The sequence below is a fragment of the Chrysochloris asiatica genome, unplaced genomic scaffold (genome assembly GCF_000296735.1).
Source record: "Chrysochloris asiatica unplaced genomic scaffold, ChrAsi1.0 scaffold00034, whole genome shotgun sequence".
Lineage (NCBI taxonomy): Eukaryota > Metazoa > Chordata > Mammalia > Afrosoricida > Chrysochloridae > Chrysochloris > Chrysochloris asiatica.
This window is the reverse complement of record NW_006408552.1, coordinates 14219907-14242276: the sequence shown is the minus strand read 5'-3', so window position 1 is coordinate 14242276 and position 22370 is coordinate 14219907. Positions and strand designations below refer to the sequence as shown.

Here is a 22370-nt window from a genome sequence, read left to right as displayed (position 1 = left end):
TTGGTGAAACGCGGAATCTCAGGGGTCAGGGGTGGCCCCCAGGGCTGTGAGGAGCCAGACTTTTGAGTCAGGAGTGGGACTAAACACCAGTGACAAACCTGCCACCCTCCTCCCCTTTGATTCCAGCAGGTCCCATAGACTGCCCTGAGATGCCTCTTCCTCTGGTTCCAGGCGAGCGCCAGGCAGGAGACGGCACGTCCCTCCCTGAGACCCCAAACCCCAAGATGGTGAGACCCCTTCTCTATGTCTTCCTGGTGGGACCACTGGAGGTACAGTCCAGAGACCTTCCCTGGAGATCTGCTCCAATCTGGGAAGAACCTAGCCCTACAGACCACCCAGGCCTGAACTAGACTCATCACCACCTTCCACAGATGTCCGCAGTCTACGCAGAACTCGAATCCCGACTGAACAGTAGCTTCAAAGGGAAGAGAGGGACCATGTCCAAGTCCCGGGCCTCCCCACCAGTGTCCAGTTCAACAGGCACCGCAGGTAGGCTCCATCCCTACTCCAAGGACCAGCAACCACTCTGTCCCTTGACCTCAGAAGCCTTCATGCCCTTCCATGTCCTGTGATCCTCCTGCCCCCAGAGAAGACCCCCAAGTTCGTGTGTGGTGGGTGTGTCGCTTTGTGAACAGCACAGCTAGGAAAATGTTGGTTGCTGGCAAGATGGATGGGGGCGGAAGGAGCCTGGGAGAGGCTCCTATGAGACCACAGGGTTACATGAGGCCAGGGTTTCTAGGATGTGGGAGGTGCCTCATTGTTCTTGGTCTGGGGTCTGGGGTTGGCCCCTCACCCCCTTCAGTGGGTGGGAGGCCTGAGCCAGGTGACAGGTGTTCCCTGCCCCTTGCCACATCCAGGAAGATGAGGCACAGTGGCCTAGGACCTTCCTGCATGTGCTCAGTGAGGGAAGGGGGTGCCCAGCACACCAAGCCAGCTGCCTTGGGCCCCTCCTATCCTGCCTCCCCCAGAGTCCAGGTACTGGCTGAAAAGAGTCCTCACGCTCAGTCCCCCACTCCAGGACCCAGGACCGTGTCCAGCGTCTCATGGTCCAGCGAGCGGCTGCTGCCTTCCCCCTGCTACTACCCACTGTGCTCAGGGGGCCCGGCCTCCCCCAGCAGCTCCGAGTCCCACCCCTACGCCAGTCTGGACAGCAGCAGGGCGCCCTCCCCACAGTCAGGCCCTGGGCCCACCCACCCTGACAGCCCCCCTAGCCCAGACCCTGCCCGCCTGCCCAGCCGCAGGAAGCTCTTCGCCTTCTCGCGGCCGGTGAGGAGTCCAGACACAGACCGCTTCCTGGATGCTCTGAGCCAGCAGCTGGGTCCCCGGGTCACCACCCTGGATGACTTCCTGAGCCCGGAGAACGACTATGAGGAGGTGGGCGTGCAGGCTAGGCGGGGAGTGAGGCATGGTGTGGGTCCTCCAAGAGCAGCCCCAGTCTGACCTATAATCTATCTTAGCCACCCCATTCCTTGGACCACATCACCTGTCCCAGCCTAGCCCCCTTTACTGGCATGATCTCAACCTTTGCCCAAGGCTAAGCCATAGACTCTGCCTTAGGTTACCCAACTCTTTGTCCCTTGTTCCAGGTTGCCTTACATTTGCTCAGACAAAGCCACCATGTCTTCTGCCCTTTCCTATCCAGGCTACCCCATACACCCTGTCTCAGGGTACCCCTTCCTTGATCTCAGGCTAGCCTGTGTTCTCTCAGGTTGTTTCAGACCCAGTCTTAGTCTAACCCACCAGATAGCCTATCTTTACTCTCAGGCCAAGCTACCCCTGCCCCAGGCTACCCCATGACACACACACAAGCGTTGGTCTCTATCTGGGCCCTGTCTCATCCACCCTGGCCTTGCTTTCCCCCACCCCAGATGAGCTTTCACGAAGACCAGGGCAGCTTCATCACCAACGAGCACAGCAGTGCCAGTGAATGTGTCAGCAGCAGCGAGGAGGGCAGCTCCTTAACATATTCCTCCATCTCTGACCACATCCCTCCGCCCCCACTCAGCCCTCCGCCCCCGCCACCCCTGCCCTTCCACGACCCCAAGCCCAGTTCCCGAACTTCTGATGGTCCCCGGGGCTCTGCTCAGGCACTGGCCAAGCCCCTCACCCAACTGAGCCATCAAGTCCCTCCACCACCCCCACCGCCCCTGCCCCCACCGGTGCCTTGTGCACCCCCGCTGCTGACCCGAGGCCTGGGCCACCGCCGCAGTGAGACCAGCCACATGAGCGTCAAGCGCCTGCGGTGGGAGCAGGTGGAGAACTCGGAAGGCACCATCTGGGGTCAGGTAGGTGACTGAGTCCCCAGATAGTGTCCCATGTGTGTATTGTGACCCAGGCAGCTGTGTTAAAAACAAGAGCTATCCTCCAGGCCTCATCCTGCATCAATCCTGATATCCTCTGGCCCATGGGCTCCTCTGTTAAACTTTCAGTGGCTGCCCCAGGCATTGCAGCCAACCTGCCTTTGGCTGTGAATTGCTAAACCCAATCTGTGTCCCTGAGCTAAAGACACACTGGGGACACCTAGAAGTGCCCCTCCACTCACCCTTGAAGTTTATCTATCTTGAGGCCTAGTCAGTTCCTGTCAGAACTTAGAGCCAAGAGAAGAACATCTGGTTAGAAAATTGTGGGTCTGCAACTGTCCAGTCTTTTACCATGAGTGGTTCATTCACAGGAGCCAAGACTAGGATTCTTCAAGGGCAGTAGGTCTAAACACCCCACTCCATCTTCCACCCTCAAACAGTATTACCAATATGTACTCGAATGCTCTGAGTGATGGGGAACTCACAACCTATCAAGAAAGCCCATCCTTCTCTGGAAAGTTACAACCATCCTTTCCTGTATTGATCTGAAAGTTTTTCTCCCCATGATTCCCATGCCCTCTTTCTGCCCTGGATCTTGAAACCACACACAGCAACAGTACTCCCTAATCCACAGACCAGCCTGTCAGATGCACAAGATTCTACCACCACCTCATTCATTCCTGTTGTTTAGATCATTCCTCTAGAGCAGGGGTGGGGAAGTCCCCACAGGCCATATATTATATTGTTGTTAAGGGTCATCAGGTCAGTTCCGGCTCATAGCCACCCTGTATAGGGTTTCCAAAGAGCAGCTGGTGAGTTAAAACCACTGACCTTGCAGTTCAAACCGACCTTGCGGTCCAGTGCATTAACCCACAGTGCCACACCAACACTCCACAGGCCATATGTTGTTGTTAAGTGCCATCGAGTCGGTTCCAACTCATAGCGACCCTGTATAGGGTTTCCAAGGAGCAGCTGGTGAGCTTGAACTGCCAACCGTGCAGTTCAAACGGCATTACAGTCTGGCTCATTAACCCACAGCGCCACACCAGAACTCCTAAGGCCCACAAAATCATTTGGTCTGGCCCTACCAAGGCAACCACAGTTCAGCCGTCACATTAGGGGTGAGTTCATTCAATGTTTGACCAAATATAGCAGGCTAATTTTTAAGTTGATAATTTTGTTTGGTCCATGAATAATTCTATACATCTTGGTGGAAAAATGTTCCCCACACATGGTTTCCAGTGCCAAAGTCCAGTGTCCAAAATCTTGCCAAAGGACAAACCCCAAATGGAACTTGACTGTGTCCCCCATTGAGGCTTGACCAATGCAAAAGAGAAAACAGTTTTTTCACCTTCTTTGATCTGGACACCATACTCCTTTTAATATGACCTGGGATCTCTCTAGCTTCAGAGCTTCCCCATCCCAGTATTCATACCCACTATCGTCCTCAGCCACAGTGCTCTTATCTTCTTGGAACCAAAGTTTACCTTTACATGCAGCCACACTACATTTCTTCTGGTTGCCAGCTCCTGGTTCCTGGGTCTGGCTCCATCCCTCCCAGCAAGTTGTCATCAGTCCACATCTCCTGGGAACCATTCCATCTTCTTGTTAAAGATGCTCAGTAGGCCACAAACAGGGATCTACCAGGTCTCCCCTGGTGATCTTACATCTCTCAATCTCAGATAGGCTGTCTTTGAACCTTGTAGTTACTGACAGTGGATACAGGGTTTATGTATCTTGCCAAGTCCAAATCCACGCTAGACAGCCCTGCCTTGCAGCCGTGTTCTGAGGCTTGGTTTCAATGATTCTTTATTCTCCCTTTGGATCTCCCCCTTGGCAAGACCTCCATACCAGTCCCCAATGGTCATTCCAGATTGTAACTTCTTATCCAAATCATTAATGAAAACCACCTGTTCAGCTTCCAGCCCCCGAGGCTTTCTCTGCTTTGGTCTCCTAGCACCAGCTCGTTCTGCCAGGGCAGCTCTACTGAATTAATTTCCTACAAAGGAGACCTCAAAACAGGGCCAGATCCTGCGGCCCCTTCCTCAAGCCCTCTTGGTTGACTTCAGCCTCTTTCCAGCCACACTTTCTTCTGCTCCTGGCTTCTGCCTGGATAGTGTTCCACATGTGTATGTATTGTGGACCACAAAGGGAGACTGAGTTGTGGATGACTAGCTTCTCCTGAAGTCTCCTCCTATCCCCGGCTTCATCCCAGGGCCTGATGAGAGTGCGTCCTCTGGGAACACCCAGGGCAGCCCTTAACGAGTGGGTGGGGTGGGGAACGGCAGTCCAGCCACCACTGTTGCTTCTTGCTATTAATCTCCCTTCCTCTCTTGAAGCTCGGGGAAGACTCTGACTATGATAAGCTGAGCGACATGGTGAAATACCTCGACTTAGAACTACACTTTGGCACCCAGAAACCTGCCAGTGAGTGGCCTGATGGTGCTGGGGGGGACCCTGGATACCAGGACGCCTTCTGAGGTTTAGCATTGACACTAGGAAACCACCCCCCATGAGATGGATGGACTCAGTGGCCACAACACTGGGCTCAAACATAACTGTGAGGATGGCGCAGGACAGAGCAGTATTTTGTTCTGTTGTACGTGGGGTCACTATGAGTCGGAAATGACTCAATAACAAGTTGCCGATGCATTTTCTTGCTGTGCTCCTGTTTCACTTTGTGGAGTCTCAGTTTTCCCATCTCAAAGCCGTGATCATACTAATGATGGCTGGCATTCATAGCATGCATAGCAAATGTCAGCTGCTTGCCTTTCTAAATCAATCCCCATGACAGTTCTATAAGATGGGTACTGTGAAAGCACAGAGAGACTGGGCCATTTGCTCAAAGTCACATCACCACAAAACGGTGGACAGGAGGCGTCTCTCTTCTCACTGGGTCTGGATGTCTCCTCATAATTGTTGGGTGGGGCTCCAAGCAGCCAGGGATACTTTGTGTGGCTGATGGGAGGTGGAGGAAGAAGGCCCGTGTCCAATCAGGAAGCATTTGAACAGTTGAGAGGTGGTTGGCTCTGTGGCTTTGCCAGTTCATCCCAAGGATTTAGGGGAGACAGGGCATTTGAGAAGGTGGAAGTGGGGGGCATGCATGGCACGCAAGCCAAGTGTTTGACTAGACCTGGGAATCCACCAATGGGAAACTGAGGAATGAGGGGAGTGTAGACATCTGGATTTGGTCCCTGCGTGGTGGAGTAGGGGGTGGGTCTGACCTTTGGCAGTGCCTCCAGCCGCCTCCAGGGGCCAGGCTGTGGCCTTACTACTCTCCCCAATTCCTCCTCCCCACCTTCCAGCCTCCCTCCCTCTACCCGCTAGTGTCTTTTCCAGAACCGGTGCCGGGACCCGAGCCCTTCAGGAAGAAGGAGGTGGTGGAAATCCTGTCCCACAAGAAGGCCTACAACACCTGTGAGGGCCAGGGAGTCCTGGGGTTGGTTAGGGATGCAAGGCAGCCACAGAGCCTGGCATCAAGCCATGGGGAACTAACACCTGCCACTTGTGGGCAAAGGCTTCCCTCCCGTTCCCACAGCCAGTCAGACCCCACATGGGCACAGGTGTCGCCTTGGCTCCAACCCTTTGTGCCTTAAGCCCCTCTCCCCTCCTGTTCTGACCTGGCTTCCAGTCTTTTCCTCTACGCTCCCACTGTCAGACCCCTACTTAAGTCCTTGGCCCCACAGGGCCTCTCCTTTATTCGGTCCCTGGAAAGACCCTTTCCATCCCCGACCCACTCCTTACGGAGCCCATCGCAGGCCCCGCCCAGTTCCTGGCTCACTCTCAGGCTCCCTAAAGGACCCTAGGTCGATCTCGAAGCCCCTCCTTATCGCCCTCCAAGGCCCCGCCCCCTGACACGGCCCCGCCCCCGCAGCCATCCTCCTGGCACATTTGAAGCTGAGTCCCGCGGAGCTGCGCCAGGTTCTCATGAGCATGGAGTCTCGGCGCCTGGAGCCCGCGCACCTGGCGCAGCTGCTGCTCTTCGCGCCCGACGCCGACGAGGAGCAGCGCTACCAGGCCTTCCGCGAAGCACCTGGCCGCCTCAGCGAGCCCGATCAGTTTGTGCTGCAGGTGCAGTCAGCAATCTCGCGTTCACGTCTCCGGGAGTCAGTTTCCCTGAGGTCCCGGGTAGCTGGGATCAGCGCGCCCCCTCCCGGCTTCTGTGCTGCTTGTTCGGAAGGGAACTCCGGGCCCAGGGCCATGACCCTGGAGGGATTTCAGGTTTGTGGTGGGGCAGCGAGTCTCCTGGCCCTGGAGAGATGACTCCTTTCCCTGCCTTCGCTGCAGATGTTGTCGGTCCCCGAATATAAGACCCGCCTGCGCAGCCTCCACTTCCAGGCCACCCTGCAGGAAAAGACAGAGGAGATCCGCGGCAGCCTGGAATGCCTGCGCCAGGCCTCCCTGGAGCTCAAGAACAGCCGGAAGCTCGCCAAAATCCTGGAGGTCAGGGCTCAGACCTCCCAGACACCCTCCCTGGAGGGGTGGGCGGCCATGTGAGGACCTGGGCATCACCCACCCACTTTCCTCTCCACAGTTCGTGTTAGCCATGGGCAACTATCTCAACGATGGCCAGCCAAAGACCAATAAGACCACGGGTTTCAAGATCAACTTCCTGACAGAGGTGAGGAGTGATCTCACAGAGAGACCTAACCGGAAACCAGCATGACCAATAAGGCCCATGGAGGCTGGGATGTAACTTGCATCATAGGTGGGGCAGGGGTTTATTCAAGCCAAACCTTAAACCAAACCAAACCAAATCAATTCATATTGGTCTGGCTCACAATAACCCTATAGGACAGAGAAGCGCTGCCCCATACGATTTCCAATACTGCAAATCTTTACGAAAGCAGAGTGCCCTTTCTCCCAAGTAGCAGCTGGTGGATTCGAGCAGATAGTATTTCTCCTTTTTCTTAACTGCCGAAGAACATTTAACCACTGCATTGCCAGGGATCTTTAAGCTATGCTTTAGGATCTGGAAAAATGGAGGGGCAGGAAGAGAAGGAGAAAACGGAAAGCCTTTTCTCCTGGAGCCTCCACCGCCACTACCATGGTCATCAGTCCAGTCCAGCCTACTCCAGAAAGATCTAGAGTCAAAGAATATTTTTGTAAAAAAAGAAGAAAAATTCCATTTGTCAATATGAATGGTTTATTGGCGGTCCCAGGCTCAGATTGGCTGTAGATGGTCCCAGAAAACCATAAGAGGAGAGACATGTGAATTACAGTCAGAGCATCTTGGGCTGTAGCATTTGACAGGGACAAGCTCAGCAGGACAGAGAAACGTGGGCCTGGTTCCTGGGGATCGCAAAGATCTAGACCCATGTGATTAGATGAACAGTAGCAAACAGTTTATGAACTGGGGGCAAGAGGGACGGGGATGTGGAAAGAGAGTGTTGAGGATCCAAACTGAGGTCACAGTCTGGGAGACCCTGAATCTGTGTAATCTGTGATGGGGAATGTGATGGGACCCTGAGGACGACGTATGCTGGGGCTCATTTGCAGCTGAACTCCACCAAGACGGCAGATGGGAAGTCCACCTTCCTGCACATCCTTGCCAAGTCACTGAGCCAGCACTTCCCAGAACTCCTGGGCTTTTCTCAGGACCTGCCCACCGTGCCCCTGGCTGCCAAAGGTAGGCTGGATGGATGGATGAGCACTGCCTTCCCAGTTTGGGGGGGCATCCCCATGAAGCCTCTCTCCCCTTCCCCACAGTGAACCAGCGGGCCCTGACCAGTGACCTCGCTGACCTCCATGGCACGGTCCGGGAGATACAGGCCGCCTGCCAGAACATGGCCCCCTCTAGTGATGACAAGTTCGCTGTGGTAATGGCGGTATCCTTCAGCAGGGTGGGTCCTTGTTTGGTCAGGTGGACATAGTACCAGTGGCTACTGTTGACCTAATCTCCCAGCAGAAGGTCTGGGCCGAGGCAGCTGTACACCCAGGGGTCCTGGGAGAAGGGTCTTATGCCAAAACTGTGTACAGTGGATGCTTGGCCTGCCTATCCTCCTGGGTGGTTGAGGCCCAACTGAGACCACAAGGCATCAGGACAGGCATGTTAGGCCTGGCCAACTAGAGGCATTCAGAGGAGGGGCCTGTCCCCACTGAGATTCCCATGGGCCCCCTGGAAGGCGAATACCACCCTTGTGCTGTTACAGCTAAAGATAAGGAAGGAGGGCACTAGGAACTGTGCTTCTAAATCAGGGCAACAGCCCCCCACCCCCGAAAGTCTCTGTCATCTCTCCCTAACCCCAGAGTATAAGGCCTGCTGGATGTGAGTACAAAGACAGATCTTTGATGTCAAGTCTCTGGAGAAGGACATCATGCTTGGTAGAGGGGCAGTGAAAAAGAGGAAGACCCTCAATGAGATGAATTGACACAGTGGCTGCAACCATGGGTTCAACATAACAACAATTGTGAGGATGGTACAGGACCGGGCAGTGCTTCATTCTGTTGTGCATGTCACCTCGATGACACCTAATAACAATACCTCACCCTCCTTCCATCTCAGACAAGAGACCTTGCAGGACAGCACCGAGCAGACAGTGGGGTTTGTGCCGGGAGCTTCCCACCCCGTCCCTTTCACTCACATAGCCCCCAGATGTTTTACAAGTGAATGTCAGCCCCACCCCATTCTGGCATTCCTCAGTGCTCACCTACCTCTGTGGGTCTGGAGGTCCACAGGGAGAAGGTGGATGGTTATCCAGTGACTGGTCCTGGATGCAGGGGAGCAAGAGTCCCTCTAGGGTGGCCCATCAGATGGGACTGTACCCAAATCTCAACTCAGGTGCTTACTGATATGTGGCATCGGACAAGCCACTCACCCTCTATGAACTCCAGTTTTCCCATCAGTAAAAGGAGAGGCTATTGTGATCATGAATTGATTATGATGCAGATGGATTTGACTCTGGTCCTGATACTCTGTGTGCTGTGTGATCTTGGGCTAGTTGCTAAAGCTCTCTGTGTCTCAGTTTCTTCACATGTCAAATGGGGATAAACTGAAAGTTGTGATGATTAAATAGGAATGTGTAGAGGACTTAGAATAAAGCTTGACACAGCTTGTTGTTATTGTAAAGTGACGTTGAGTCAGTTCTGACCCATAGCGACCCTGTATAGGGTTTCCAAGGAGCAGCTGGTGAGCTTGAACCGCTTACCTTGTGGTTCAAATCAGGTTTGCAGTCCAGCGCATTAGCCCACACCAGGACTTCTGGTACAGCATAAAGTGCTGAAAAAAAAAAGATTGCCCTCCCATCAAAATATATTTTGGAGGCGCTCTGGTAGCATAGTGGTCATGAATTGGGCTGCAAACCTTAAGGTCAGCAGTTCAAAATTACCAACTTTTCTGTGGGAGAAAGATGAGGCTTTCTGCTCCCGTAAAGATTTACAGCCTCAGAAACCCTGTACAGGGTCACTATGAGTTGAAACTGACTCCATGGCACATAACCACCACCACCACTATGAAGGAAGGGAACACGGTGGCTCTGTAGGATAAGCACAGGACTGTAAAAAACAAGGTCAGCAGTTCAAACCCATCAGCCGCTCTGCAGGAGAATGATAAGGCTCTTTGTTCTCGCAAAGATTTAAAAAGCCTCAGGAACCCTATACAGCATCTCTGAGTGGGAATGGAATTGACAGCAATTAACAACTCCAAGGGGCTTCAGAAAATTCATGGAAAAATTCTATTATCTTTTCATTTTATTTTTCTACAAACTTATTGAAGGCCCCTCATTGTACCAGAGAAAGCCTGGCAGTACAGACCTGTTTGAAGTTGACAGTTCTACTACCGGCTACTTCAAGGGAAGAAGGCATGGCAGTCTGCTTCCATTAAAATTCCCAGCCTTGGAAATGTATCTGGGTTAGTTCTGCCCTGTCATAGGGTCACTGTGGAATCGACTCACCAGCAGTGGGCTTGGCTTCTTCTTGGTGGTGGTGATTGTTGTTAGGTGCCATCGAGTTGGTACCAACTCATAGCGACATTATGCACAGCAGAACAAAACACTGCCTGATCCTGGGCCAACCTCACTACTGTTGCCACGCTTGAGTCCATCGATGCTGCCACTTGGCCAATCCATCTCATTGGGTGTCTTCCTCTTTTTCTCTGACGCTTCACCTTATCAAACATATCCTCTCCAGCGACTGGTCCCTCCTGACAATATGTCCGAAGTATGAGAGATGAAGTTTGGCCATCCTGGCCTCCAATGAGCACTCTGGCTGCACTTCTTCCAAAACAGATCTGTTGGTTCTTTTGGCAGCCCGTGGCACTTTCAGTATTCTCCTCCAACACCGTAACTCAAAAGCATCAATCCTTCTATGGTCTTCCTTATTCACTGTCCAGCTTTTGCATGCATATGAGGTTATTGAAAATACCATGGCTTGGGTCAGGCGCACAACATCTTTACTATGTGCCAAATACTGTTCTAAGTGTTGGAAGCACATACAGGGAACAAGATGGACAAGACATTCCTGTCCTTGTCAAGGTTTCAGTTACAGAAAATAAATGGGAATGATTTCAGATGTCCACAGATGCTGTGAGCTAGAGGGTGACAGAACAAAACTAAAAACCAGAGCAATTGTCATCAAATCATCACCTCCAGCTCATGGTGACCCCATGGGTGCCAGAGTAAGAACTGTGCTCCATAGGGTTCCTAATGATTGATTTTTCAGAAGTAGATCACCAGATCTTTATTCTTCAGCACCTCTGGCTGGATTTGAAGTTCCAACCTTTGGGTTAGCAGCACAGTTAGCAACCCAATGCATTAACCGTGGAGTAACACCCAGGCACTCCAAGAATGATAGAGGGGGCTGCTGTAAGTGGGAGAGGAGCAGAGAGAGACACTGGTATCTAAGCACAGTTAATAAAGGAGAGAGCAGTGAGCGTAAGGCCTGAGGCTGGCAGGGTTCAGCAGGTGCCGGGATGGACTTGGAGGGTGATGGGTGGAGCCCAGCAGAGGACTTGACTCCGGCGGACTTCCAGGAGTAGGACAGCCAGGGCACAGTGGGATTCTCAATGCCTGGCTGTTTCCTTGACCTGACGGTCAGTCTTTCCTGGAGACGGCACAGCCGGTACTGCGGGCTCTGGATGGGCTACAACGTGAGGCCATGGAAGAGCTAGGCAAGGCACTAGCTTTCTTCGGGGAGGACTCTAAGGCTACCACCTCTGAGGCCTTCTTTGGCATCTTCGCGGAGTTCATGAGCAAGTTTGAGGTCAGTCTGGGTGGGAGGGCTACAAACCTAGCTGTGGGGGCCCGAGGGTAAATGAGGATCCCTCCTGATGCCCCAGAGAATAGTACTCCCACCCCAATCCCTCACCCTTGTGACCTTGTGACCTGACTCATGACTGGCTAGAGGGGTGAGGAAGGGTGTGTGGGAGGCTCACGGAAGCCCCACGTGTCCCTTTCCCCCAGCGAGCACTCTGTGACCTGCAGACCGGGGACGGCTCACGCAGCTCTGGGATGGTGTCACCCCTGGCTTGGTGATGTCGGCCCTGAGCTTGGATTCAGATACCCAGAGGTCCCATATGGCTGTGCCCCATTGCCTCTGTGGTCCTGCCCCAACCTCATGGAGATTGGCAACGTCCGGGCATGGGCTGAGATGCATAGTCTCCAGCTACCTCGCGGGCAAGCACAGCCCACCGCCCACGTAGGTCTGACCAGAGCTCATCATGCGCTCCCACTCTGGCTGAATCCTCTCCATACCTGTGGGCAGTGTTCTTCGCACCTGGGACGCCTTTGCCCCTTGCCCCGGTGCCTCCTGTGTACTCTCTCCTGCCTCCCTCATCCCCCTGCTGGAACCAATAGGGTGCTAGCTGTGGGCGCCCTCAGAATGGCGGGGGTCTATCAAGGGCAAGCCTCCATCACGTGGACCAAGAAGTGGCTGCTGCCCTGGAAAACATTAACTGTTGGCCCTTGGATGGTTTGGCAACAGTGTGTTAGATCAAACCCTATCCTCCACCAATATCCAACTCCGCCTGGAACATGCAGCATAGCGCCAAGGGGCCATGAAAACCAAGGCCTGAAGGTCCTTCCCTGCTCCAACCCAGAGCTGGGAGGCGGATGTGCAGGCAGAAAGGAAAGGGAAGGGAGAGGCAAGAGGCAGAGAAGACAGGTATAGGGAAGGGTAGATTAGAAACATCCTGTATGTCAAATTGTAGACAAATTTTCATCCAGTGCACAGACTCAAATCCAGTTTAAAGGTAGTCAGTCTCGAGGCAGGGAAACCCCAAGAGGGTAGACGTGATGTGGCAGAGAGAATGGGGAGATGTTTGGGCATTTGGTGGCCTGTTACAGGTTTCTCACTTGAATGGGTGGTGATGATGGTCCCTGGAAAAGATCACCTGAGCAGAGCAGATTCGAGGGTATATGATCCATTTTGCAACTTCTTTGAGATCCCAGAGTATCTGGCTTCCGAAGTGGAGGCTAGGGATACACCAAGGAATTATTTGGATGTTGGGATCAGGTGGAGCAGTGGGCAAAAAAATGGGAGCAGTCTAATCAACCCTGACTCATGGTGCCCCCTTGTGTGTCAAAATAGAACTGTGCTCCATAGGGTTCTCAATGGCTGGTTTTTCAGTAGGTTGCCAGGCCTTTCTTCAGAGGTGCCTCTGGGTGGATTTGAACTTCTGACATTTTGTGTAGCAGTTGAACATGTTAACCATTTGCACCTCATCAGAACTCCTGTGGCAGGGAGGTTGTGTTCATTTGTTTCACCCTTTCCATGCCCTGATCAGCAGATTCCTAAACCAGACAGCTTCCCTGGAACAGGCCTTGGATCCTCTCCTGAATTCTTTTTGTCCCACTACATTGTAACCACTAATGTTGTTGCTCTTCCGGGGTTTGGGATCCATGTAATTCTCCCAATGCCCCTGTTTGAGGCCAAGTGTATTCCTTTCTTTGTTCTCCCCTCTCAGCCACCATATAAAACTGTTGAAACCCAAGTGTACAATTCCAGGGGGAAGAACTTGTACCCAGAGGTAATGAGTGGTGTACATTTCTCCTAGCAGTGCAAACTAGTCATTTTCCATATGTTTCCAAAGCCTGTGTCTCATGAAACGCTTCTGAAGGAAAGTTAAAATCCCTGTGTGAGAGCCATCAGGATGTGATCCCCAGGTGCCAGCTAGCCCAGATGGCATTTTCCTGCAAGTTAGAAACTTGCCCCCGCCAGGTAGATCCAGCTCATGCTAGGGGACACCTCTTGGCAAGCTTTGTATCGGTTATCTGTTTGGCGCAATAATGCTGTATAACCCAGTCCCAAACGACTTCCTGCTCATGATTCTGTGGATCACCTGGACAGTTCCGAGCTGGGCTGGGCTCTGAGTGCTGGCTCATGCACCTGCAGTCAGCTGCAAGAGTCACTCCCACAGCTGGCACCTAAGCTCAGGCAGCTACAGTGGCCTCCTGTGGTCTCTCACCTTCCAGCCAAATAGCTAGGATTGCTCACAAGCAAAGGTACTAGAGGTCTCTGGAGGCTGAGGCTCAGAACTAATGCACTGTCCCTTCCACCGGTCAGCCCAAATTCAAGAGGAGAGGGTGGAGGCTCCTTACCCCTGATGGGAGGAGCTGCAAAGTCACATTGCAATGGAGGTAGGTGCAAGGACAGGTGGAGAATGAGGGCAGCTGATCTGCCTCCTCCTTGACCAGGCATGTTGGTGCAGAGCCCAGATTCTGTAAGACCCTCCGTGGCTTGAGTTGTGCCTGGACCCAGCACTGTTCTGGTTACCCACCTCCATGTGTTATCTGGGTAGCATGTACATCACTCTTTTCTCATCACTCGTGTTATCTGACTCCTCTCCAGATAAACTCAATCCAGTAGGCAGTGGTGGTCTGTACCTGCCTACCAACCAGTCTCCCTGGTTTCCCTCTGGGAAACAACCCCTCCCAACTCCCAGGTCCCAGAACTGTGCTGATAGAAAAGGGGTATCTCCTGACTCTGGGGAGCTCAGAGTCTATCCAAGACTGAAAATAGAACTGCTGGAAAGAGACATCCCACTCCCTTTGGGTGAATGGTTGGATATATCCAGGGTGGAAAGGGGTCCTGGTAGCATAGTGGTCAAGTGCTCAGCTGCGAACTGAAAGATTGGTGGTTCAAACCCACCAGCCAGTCCATGGGAGAATGATATGGCAATCTGCTTTCATAAAGTCTCAGAACCCTCTGGGGCAGTTCTCTGTCCTCCAGGGTCACTGTGAGTTAGAATCCACTTGATGGCAATGAGTGTTTAGAGGGAGGAAACCTGGAGGGGTCAGCCAGGACAGCATGGGGAGGGGGTCCGCCTGGGCATAAAGCCAAAACAGCAGAGAAGAGGAAAGAAGATCCCAGTATTTGCCTCTTTGTGCCCTGGATCCAACTGTACCTGAAGCAGACATCTGGACTTCTCATTTACTAAGCCTACGTATCTCCCTTCCGTTTTAAAATTGCTTTTCATTTTTTGACTCAGACTGGTTTGAATGGTATATTGGTTTCCTACTTCAGCCATAACAAAACAACACAAATCGAATGGCTTTAAACAACACATTTATTTTCTCCATTCTGAGACTGGGAGTCAAGTCTCTCGCCTGCTCTAGGGAGTGATCCGTTCTTGTGTCTTCCATGAGTTGCTACTACATTTTCCTGTTGCCATCTGTTCCCTGAGTCAGTGAAAATGAGGAAGAACCCCAACAAGATGGATTGGCACAGTGGCACCAGCAGTGGATTTAAGCATAAGAATTGTGAGGATAGTACAGGACTGGGCAGTGTTTTGTTCTGTTGTGCATAGCGTCACTAGCAGTCAGCACATTAGGAGTCAGAACCAATTTGACAGCACTTAATAACATCTTCCCCCTGGCTGTCTCTTTATTAGGACACCACTGAGCTGGGAACCAGACCCACCTTATTCCAGCCCACAGTGATCACGTCCACTCTGACTCAGAGGGACCCTGTGGGACAGAGTAGAGCGGCCCCATGGGGTTTCAAAGGCTGTAAATCTCTCTGGAAGCAGACTGCTACAACTTTCTCCCCAGAGCAGCTGGTGGGTTCAAACCACCAACCGTTCACTTAGCAGCTGAGCTACCAAGACTCCTAACCTACTCCAGTAAGACGTCATCTTTTTGTGTGCCATCTAGATGATTCCAACTCATAGAGACCCCATGTGTTACAGAGTAGAACTGCCCCACAGGGTTTCCTAAGCTGTAGTATTTCCAGGAATAGATCGCCAGGTCTTTTCTTCCACAAAGGCAGGTGGGTGTGGTGTGAATCGCTGACTTGTTTAGCAGCTAAGTTCTTAACCACTGTATTACCAGGGTTCCTTTGACCTCATATTAACCCTATTTCCAAACAAGGTCATGTTCACAGGTACCGGGGGCTAGGACTTCACTGTATCATTTTGAGGGGGACACAATTCAACTCGGAACAAATGAGTTTCTGTCACACACAGCCCTCGGAGGGTTGACTGATTCGCTCATGGATAGGTGTTTTGAGATGGTCCACCTGTCAAAACTCTCAGTGAAGTCTCTCCACTCATAATGCATTTGCTATCACTTTTCGAAGAAGCTCTGGTAGCATAGTGATTATGAGTCGGGCTGCTAACCTCAAGGTCAGCAATTCAAAACTGTTCCTCAGGAGAAAGATGAGGCTTTCTGCTCCCATAAAGATTTACAGCCTCAGAAAATCTATACAGGGTCACTATGAGGCGGAACCAACTCCACGGCACATAACTACCACCACCATCAATTTGCAACCTCTGTGCTAGAGCAAAAATGTTACTTTGAAAGCTAAAGAAGTATTTTCACTCACCTCATATGGATGTGAAAACTGGATAATGAATCAAGAAGACCAGAGAAGAACTGATGCCTTTGGACGGTGGTGTTGGTGACGGATATTAAATATACCATGAACTGTCAAAAGAATGAACAAATCTGTGTTGGAAGAAGTACACTCAGGATGCTCCTTAGAAGCGAAGATGGTGAGACTTTGTCCCTAGTACCTTGGACATGTTCTCAGGAGAGACCAGTCCCTAGAGGACATGATGCCTGGTAAAGTGGAGGATCAATGAAAAAGAGGAAGACCCCCCCCCCCCCGCCCCATGAGATGGATTGACAGGGTGGCTGCAACACTGGGCTCAATTGTGATGTGCAGTACCAGGTAGTGTTTTGTTCTGTTGTACATGGGGTTGCTGTGAGTCAGAACCGTACAATCACAACTCTGAGGCAAGCACAGTGCTGGGTTTAAATATATAGCCAGTCTCTCTGAGCATGGTTTCCTGGAGTTATATTTTATGCTGGTTCTACCCCTGCCCCACCATCCCACACCCTTGCCCTGAGTCAATGCAAAGCCCTATAAGTGCACTGCATCCTTCACCCACGCCCACCTTTATCAAAAGATAAAGTGTGAAGCAGCCATCTATGCCCCTGAAACTTATTTCTCTTCCGATAATGAAAAGCATAGCCCAATTATATACCCCTTCCCAAATCATAGCACCAACTCATGTTTGTCAAATGGTAAACTCTGTTTTTATGTATTTCATTTTCTTCTCACAACGACCCTCCAAGGTGGGTTTTGTTATCTTCTTTTTACAAATAAAGAGTCAGAAATTCAGAGGAGCTACTTGGTATGTGACTTGTTGGATGTAAACTCTGGGGCTGTCTCAATCCAAAACCCAGCCTGAGTCGAAATTTCTCCTCTGTCTTGCTTCACACAATTTCTTTCCTACACAGGCACCCCCTTAGGGATATTGCAGGTTTGGTTTCAGACCATCTTAATAAAATGAAGATGGATATCAAGCAAGTCCCATGAATGTTTTGGTGTCCCAGGATCTAGAAAAGTGATGTTGTTATGAGACTGTCATCTATGAAGTGTGCAAATAACATGATGAAGAAGTGTGAAATCTTGTGAGAATGACCAGCATGGGACAGAGACATGAAGTAAGCACACGCTGCTGGAAAAATGATGCCGGCAGACTTGCTCAGTGCAGAGTGGCCATAAATAAACCTTCAGTGTTAAAAAACAAAAACCAGTATCTGCGATGCACAGTAAAGCAAAGTGCATTAAAATGAGGTATGCCTGCATATCAGTGTTCCAAGGTTCCAAGATACTGAAGCCTTTACCTCTTTGCCACCTCCCCCTACTTGGAATCCCATGTTAGGTACCAAGTATAAACTACTTCTAGTTCCTTGGAAATCTCAGAGACCTCTGAATTAAGGGGAAAAAATGAGGCATTTGTGGTTCCATGGTAAAATTCTCGCCTTCCATGAGAGAGACCCATTAAAAAAAATTTTTTTTTCCTCTATCTCTGTGTATCATCATTCAACAGTATTTGCTACCATTCTCTCTGATTTTGTTGTGTTTTTTTTTTTTTGGAGGTTGTGTGTGTGTGTGGGATATACACAGAAACACTCAGGAATATATAATAATTTAAACACTCAGGGCACATTCTGCAAGCCTGCCTCCTGGCCGATAGCACCTAGTCCCTCTCTTTCAGTGAGTCCAGAGTCCTCAGCTGCTCCCTCTCTCCATGTCCTCATCTCTACCTCCATCTCTGGTGTTGCTGCTTCTCTGGATAGGATCCTGCATTCCACTTGTGCTCTTCCTAGGGTCCTCTGTTTCTGAACTATAAGATTAACTACTCCCCCGTTGTTCTTGTTCAAAACTTCTACCTTTACAGTTGTGATAGTCGCAATTAGTCATTGTAACAATTACTATTGAATCATAAGAATCTTATTCCCATCTCTTTTCACCAGACCCGGAGACAGACCCAGTTTTGATTCCTCGGCAATGCACCTCATGAACCAGTTTCAGTGGAGTTTCAAGTTAAGATGGACAAGGAAGAAAGGCCTAGTGATCTACTTCCAAAAACCATCAGCCAACGCAAACCCTACAGATCCCGATGGTCCAGTCTGCCGCCGTTCACAGGGATGGGTACCAGATCCGGCAGTATTTTGTTCTGTTGTACTTGGGGTCACCATGAGTGGGGCCCACTTGGCAGCAGCTAACCACAACAACAATCACAGAAAAAGATTCTACCCAGGCAGGATATGCTGCTGCCTCTTTCCCACCCTTCACCCAATTTCAGCCCACCTGCAAAATTTTGTGTGCCTGCCCCCATGTCATCCCCTCCGATTCAGACTTCACTCTTGACACGTCCAATTCTGAGCTGGATTGTACAGTCTGTGACCATGGATCCTCCCCACCAGCTCCTTCTCTTCACCTGTAAACACCCCTTCTCCATGTCTCTAAGGAAAGTTCTAGACGCCCCCTCCAGCGCCCCCCTCCTCCCTTGGCTGCGACCTCTCACTCCCCAGTTGGGAACCACAGCTCAGAGGTGTTGTGTATACTAGCTGCCTCTGTGTCCTCACTGCCCACTGTCTGCCTTTTTCTCCTCATTCCCCTGAACATGCTATCACTTTGACAAGAAGCCACATAGAGCAAGTTCACTCCTTATTGGACCTGACCTTTCTCTAGGTACTCTTGGACACTGTTTATCCTCCCTTGGCAAATTCACACACACCCAGAGTTCAACTGCCAGGCTGTCTACTCACTGATAAGACCGCTATCTTAGTTCCTTCCTGCTGGCCCAGCTGCTTCTAGCCTGGGTACACAGCAAGTATTTAATAAATGCCCACTACATCAGACTGAGAAGTCCTGGTGTGGTGCTATGCGACAAATCACTGGACCGCAAGGTCGATTTGAACCACAAGATTGGCAGTTCAAAGTCACCAGCTGCTCCTTGGAAACACTATATAGCATCACTATGAGTTGGAACCAACTTGACAGCACTTTACAGCAGCAACATAAGACTGAACTGGGAGGTGGTGATAGTGCAGTGGTAGAGTTTTTGCCTGGCAGGTGAGAGACTGAGATTCAATTCCCAGTCAGTGCTCCTCATGTGTATGTACTTACTTGTCAGTGGAGGCTTGTGTTTTGCTATGATAAACAGATTTCAGCAGAAACTTCCAGACAAGACAAGCTAGGAAAAAAGACCAGGCAATCTAGTTCAAAAAACCAGCCAATGGAAGCCCTGTGGGTCACAAGAGTCCAGACCCCAGCTAGTCATGTGGTTCTATTGTGGGTGGGGTCACCAGGAGTCTGAGGCCAACTCGAAGGCAGCTAACTACAATAAATCAAACTGAAGTAGTGTCGTCATCAGGGGCTATCAAGTTGCTCTTGAAAATGACCAGCTTCTCTTTCTATAAAAACAATTTGGCAATGTGCATCCACAGGCCTAAATCAAGGGTGGTAAGCAATTAGTCAAGAGAGGCCAGATAAGTAATGACAAGGTATGATGTGGGCAGGGCATAAGAGTAAAATTGGGCAAGGCCATTGATGGGGTAGGGATGATAGAGGTATGAGGGGTCTCCAGGGAGGATGTGCCCCCAACTCTGCTTCAGCTTGATGGCCTTCCACGTGGGGAGACAGACATTATGTTGTTTGGTCATCTGGCCTTTTCAAAGGAACCCAGAACGCCAGATTTTTATTTTAAACTTACTGATTTTTAAACATTGGCAACCAATTCAAAACATTCAGAAAGTCTATTAATTCTGAGCCAAAGAAAACGTGTGTGGGCCAGATGGGGCCTGGCTACAAGTTTGCAACCTTTAAAATGAAAGGTTGGTGCCACTAGACACATTCCTACTCCTCTGAGGTGCAGTGATGGTTGTGTTGTTAAGTGCCCTCAAGTCAGTTCCAACTCAGCAACCCTGTGTAGTGTTTCCAAGGAGTAGTTGGTGGGATTGAACTGTTAACCTTCTGGTTAGCAGCCCAATGCTTATCCTACAGTACCACATTAGGAATACAGTTGTTGTTACAGTCCATCGAGTCGGTTCCGACCATAGCGACCCTGTAGAGGGTTTCCAAGGAATGCAGTAGTCCCCCATAAAAAAAGAGACTAGATTTGCTTTGATATTTTGGCCAGGGTATTGTGTTTGGAGCTAGCTGGCAGTTCAGGTTTCTGAGTGGGAAAGCACTGCTTGCCTAAGATCATCGTGATCTTTGTTTTAGGAACTTCATCCAAATGGGTCCTCTGTCACAGAACAGAAAGGCCCATGCAGTGTGCCTGAGGAAACAGAGGTCTTCATGAAACCCAACCATGACTCCACAGACCAAAAAGAGATGGCTCTGTTTAGTGGTGCAAATTGCTGTGGCTATCGGTTGTCGGTTGCCATTGTGTGAAATTCAACTCATGATGGTCCATGTGTGCAGAGTAGAATGGAGCTATGGCTTTCAAGGCTGTGATCTTTTGGAAGCAGATTGCCAGACCTCTCTTTCGGGTTATCTCTAGGTGGGTCTGAACCACCATCCTTTTGGTTAGTCACCTAGTCCTTGACTGTTTTGATACCCAAAGATTCCTTGTGGTGCCAATTGCCTAATCTTTATCATAAGAGTGCCCTGAAAGGTAAGGAAAATGTTTTCTCAAGAAAGAGATTTTGAATGAATTGTTTATGTCCCCAACATGGTGTTCTATAAAAGCGAATAAACTAACTTTGAGGAAGACAGAGCAATTGTGTTTCCTTGCACCAGAAGCCTCGGCACACTCTGTATGGTTAGTACTGGGCGGATAGAAGGAAATGGATGTCTGCACTATCAGTTGTTTAAAAGCAGGAAGTCCTGGTGGTTAAAGCGCTCAACTGCTAACCAAAAGGCTGTCAGTTCAAATCCACCAGCCGCTTTGTGGAAAAGTGGCTGTCTACTTCCATAAAGATTGTTGCTGTTGTTGTTAAGCTCCGTCGAGTTGGTTCCAATTCATAGTGATCCTGTATAGGGTTTCTCAGGAGCAGTGGGTAGGTGTGAAACACTCGCCTAATGGTTAGCAGTCCAAGGCTTATCCCACAGTGCTACACCAGGACTCCTCCGTAAAGAATGTTGTTGTCAACTGCCATGAAGTCAGTTCTGACTCATAGCGATCTGCATAGGGTTTCCGCGGAGCGACTTGTGAGTTTGAACTGCCAACCTTTCCTTTAGAAGTTCAGTGCTTATCCTACAGAGCCACACCAGGACTCCCTAGGAAATCTTATGGGGGCAGTTTGACTGTCTCACAGGGTCGTTACAGGTTTGAATCGACTTGATGGTTTTGGTTTTGGTTCAGACTCTCTAGAGAGACAAAGTCAGATATATTGGTATGAACATTGTCTCTTCTCCAACATTCTCCCTCATACTTCCCTAACACTGATGGAAGTGGGGAGGCTGTGGGCAATTTGGGGTCCTGGCTATGGGGGCCCTGCATTGGAGTTTACGCTTAGTGGGATACCCTTATGGGGTTGCCAGTCACATTTGTGTATAGTTATGGGATTGCTAGCTGTCCTGGTGTATGAATTCTTTTGTCCTTTTCTGTGCCAATCCACAGGGTGCAAGGTTAGAGGTGATAGCATCTTGTCAATATGTCCTTCAGCACTGGAGGTTTGGTTCTTAGATGCAGATACTAAGGTGGAGTGTGGGGTGCAGGAGGTTTATTGAGGGTCACCACATATGAAAGGAAGGAGAAAAATCAAACTGGCCAGAGTGAAAAGCAGCCCAACCTTCTGGTGATTAGGGTTAACGACTCCTCTTCTTGCCCATGGGTCCCTGTACACAAGTTGCCCAAAGTGCCCCGGGAAAAGCCGGGATTCACAGTCCCATGGAAATCTTGCTCTGTCTCTTGGAGAAAGTGTTTCTTATTGAGGACCAGTACCGTGCATACCCCAGAGGTATGAGGGCATATCTACTGAGATTGGATTACAAAAAGACTGTGTTTAGCAGTCCAGTGCTTACCCTACAATGCCCCAGGGCTCCTTGCAATGTGAAAGAAGTTAACACAAAAGGGAAAATACTGTCTGATTCCGCTTTCTGAAATATCTAGAGTCGACACATGCATGGAGACAAAAGATTTGTCCTTTTAGTGCCTTAAGCGGCACTTTTTCTTCCTCTTGATTTTAGAACCAGGAACCCAAATTTCCATTTTGCACTGCCCACCTCCCCATTGAATAAGGAAGATAGTAGAAGAATTGATGCCTTTGAGTTGTGGTGTTGGAGGAGAATACTAAAAGTGCCATGGACTGCCAAAAAAAACAATAGATCTGTTTTGGAAGAAGTGCACCCAGAGTGCTCCTTGGAGGCCAGGATGGCTAAGCTTTGTCT

At 50.4% G+C, this 22370-nt stretch overlaps 1 protein-coding gene across 1 annotated transcript in view; it reads left to right on the top strand.

Moving 5' to 3' along the window:
- GRID2IP (glutamate receptor, ionotropic, delta 2 (Grid2) interacting protein) overlaps positions 1 to 11770 on the top strand; it is a 42695-nt gene extending 30925 nt beyond the window's left edge. Inside the window, exons 10-22 of the mRNA XM_006859766.1 lie at positions 130 to 227; positions 372 to 489; positions 1019 to 1374; positions 1869 to 2285; positions 4640 to 4727; positions 5640 to 5717; positions 6175 to 6371; positions 6588 to 6743; positions 6835 to 6921; positions 7800 to 7929; positions 8010 to 8128; positions 11334 to 11498; positions 11699 to 11770. Of these exons, the coding sequence (XP_006859828.1) occupies positions 130 to 227; positions 372 to 489; positions 1019 to 1374; positions 1869 to 2285; positions 4640 to 4727; positions 5640 to 5717; positions 6175 to 6371; positions 6588 to 6743; positions 6835 to 6921; positions 7800 to 7929; positions 8010 to 8128; positions 11334 to 11498; positions 11699 to 11770 (2081 nt within the window). The remainder of the gene's footprint in view (positions 1 to 129; positions 228 to 371; positions 490 to 1018; positions 1375 to 1868; positions 2286 to 4639; positions 4728 to 5639; positions 5718 to 6174; positions 6372 to 6587; positions 6744 to 6834; positions 6922 to 7799; positions 7930 to 8009; positions 8129 to 11333; positions 11499 to 11698) is intronic.
- Positions 11771 to 22370: the final 10600 nt, after the last annotated feature.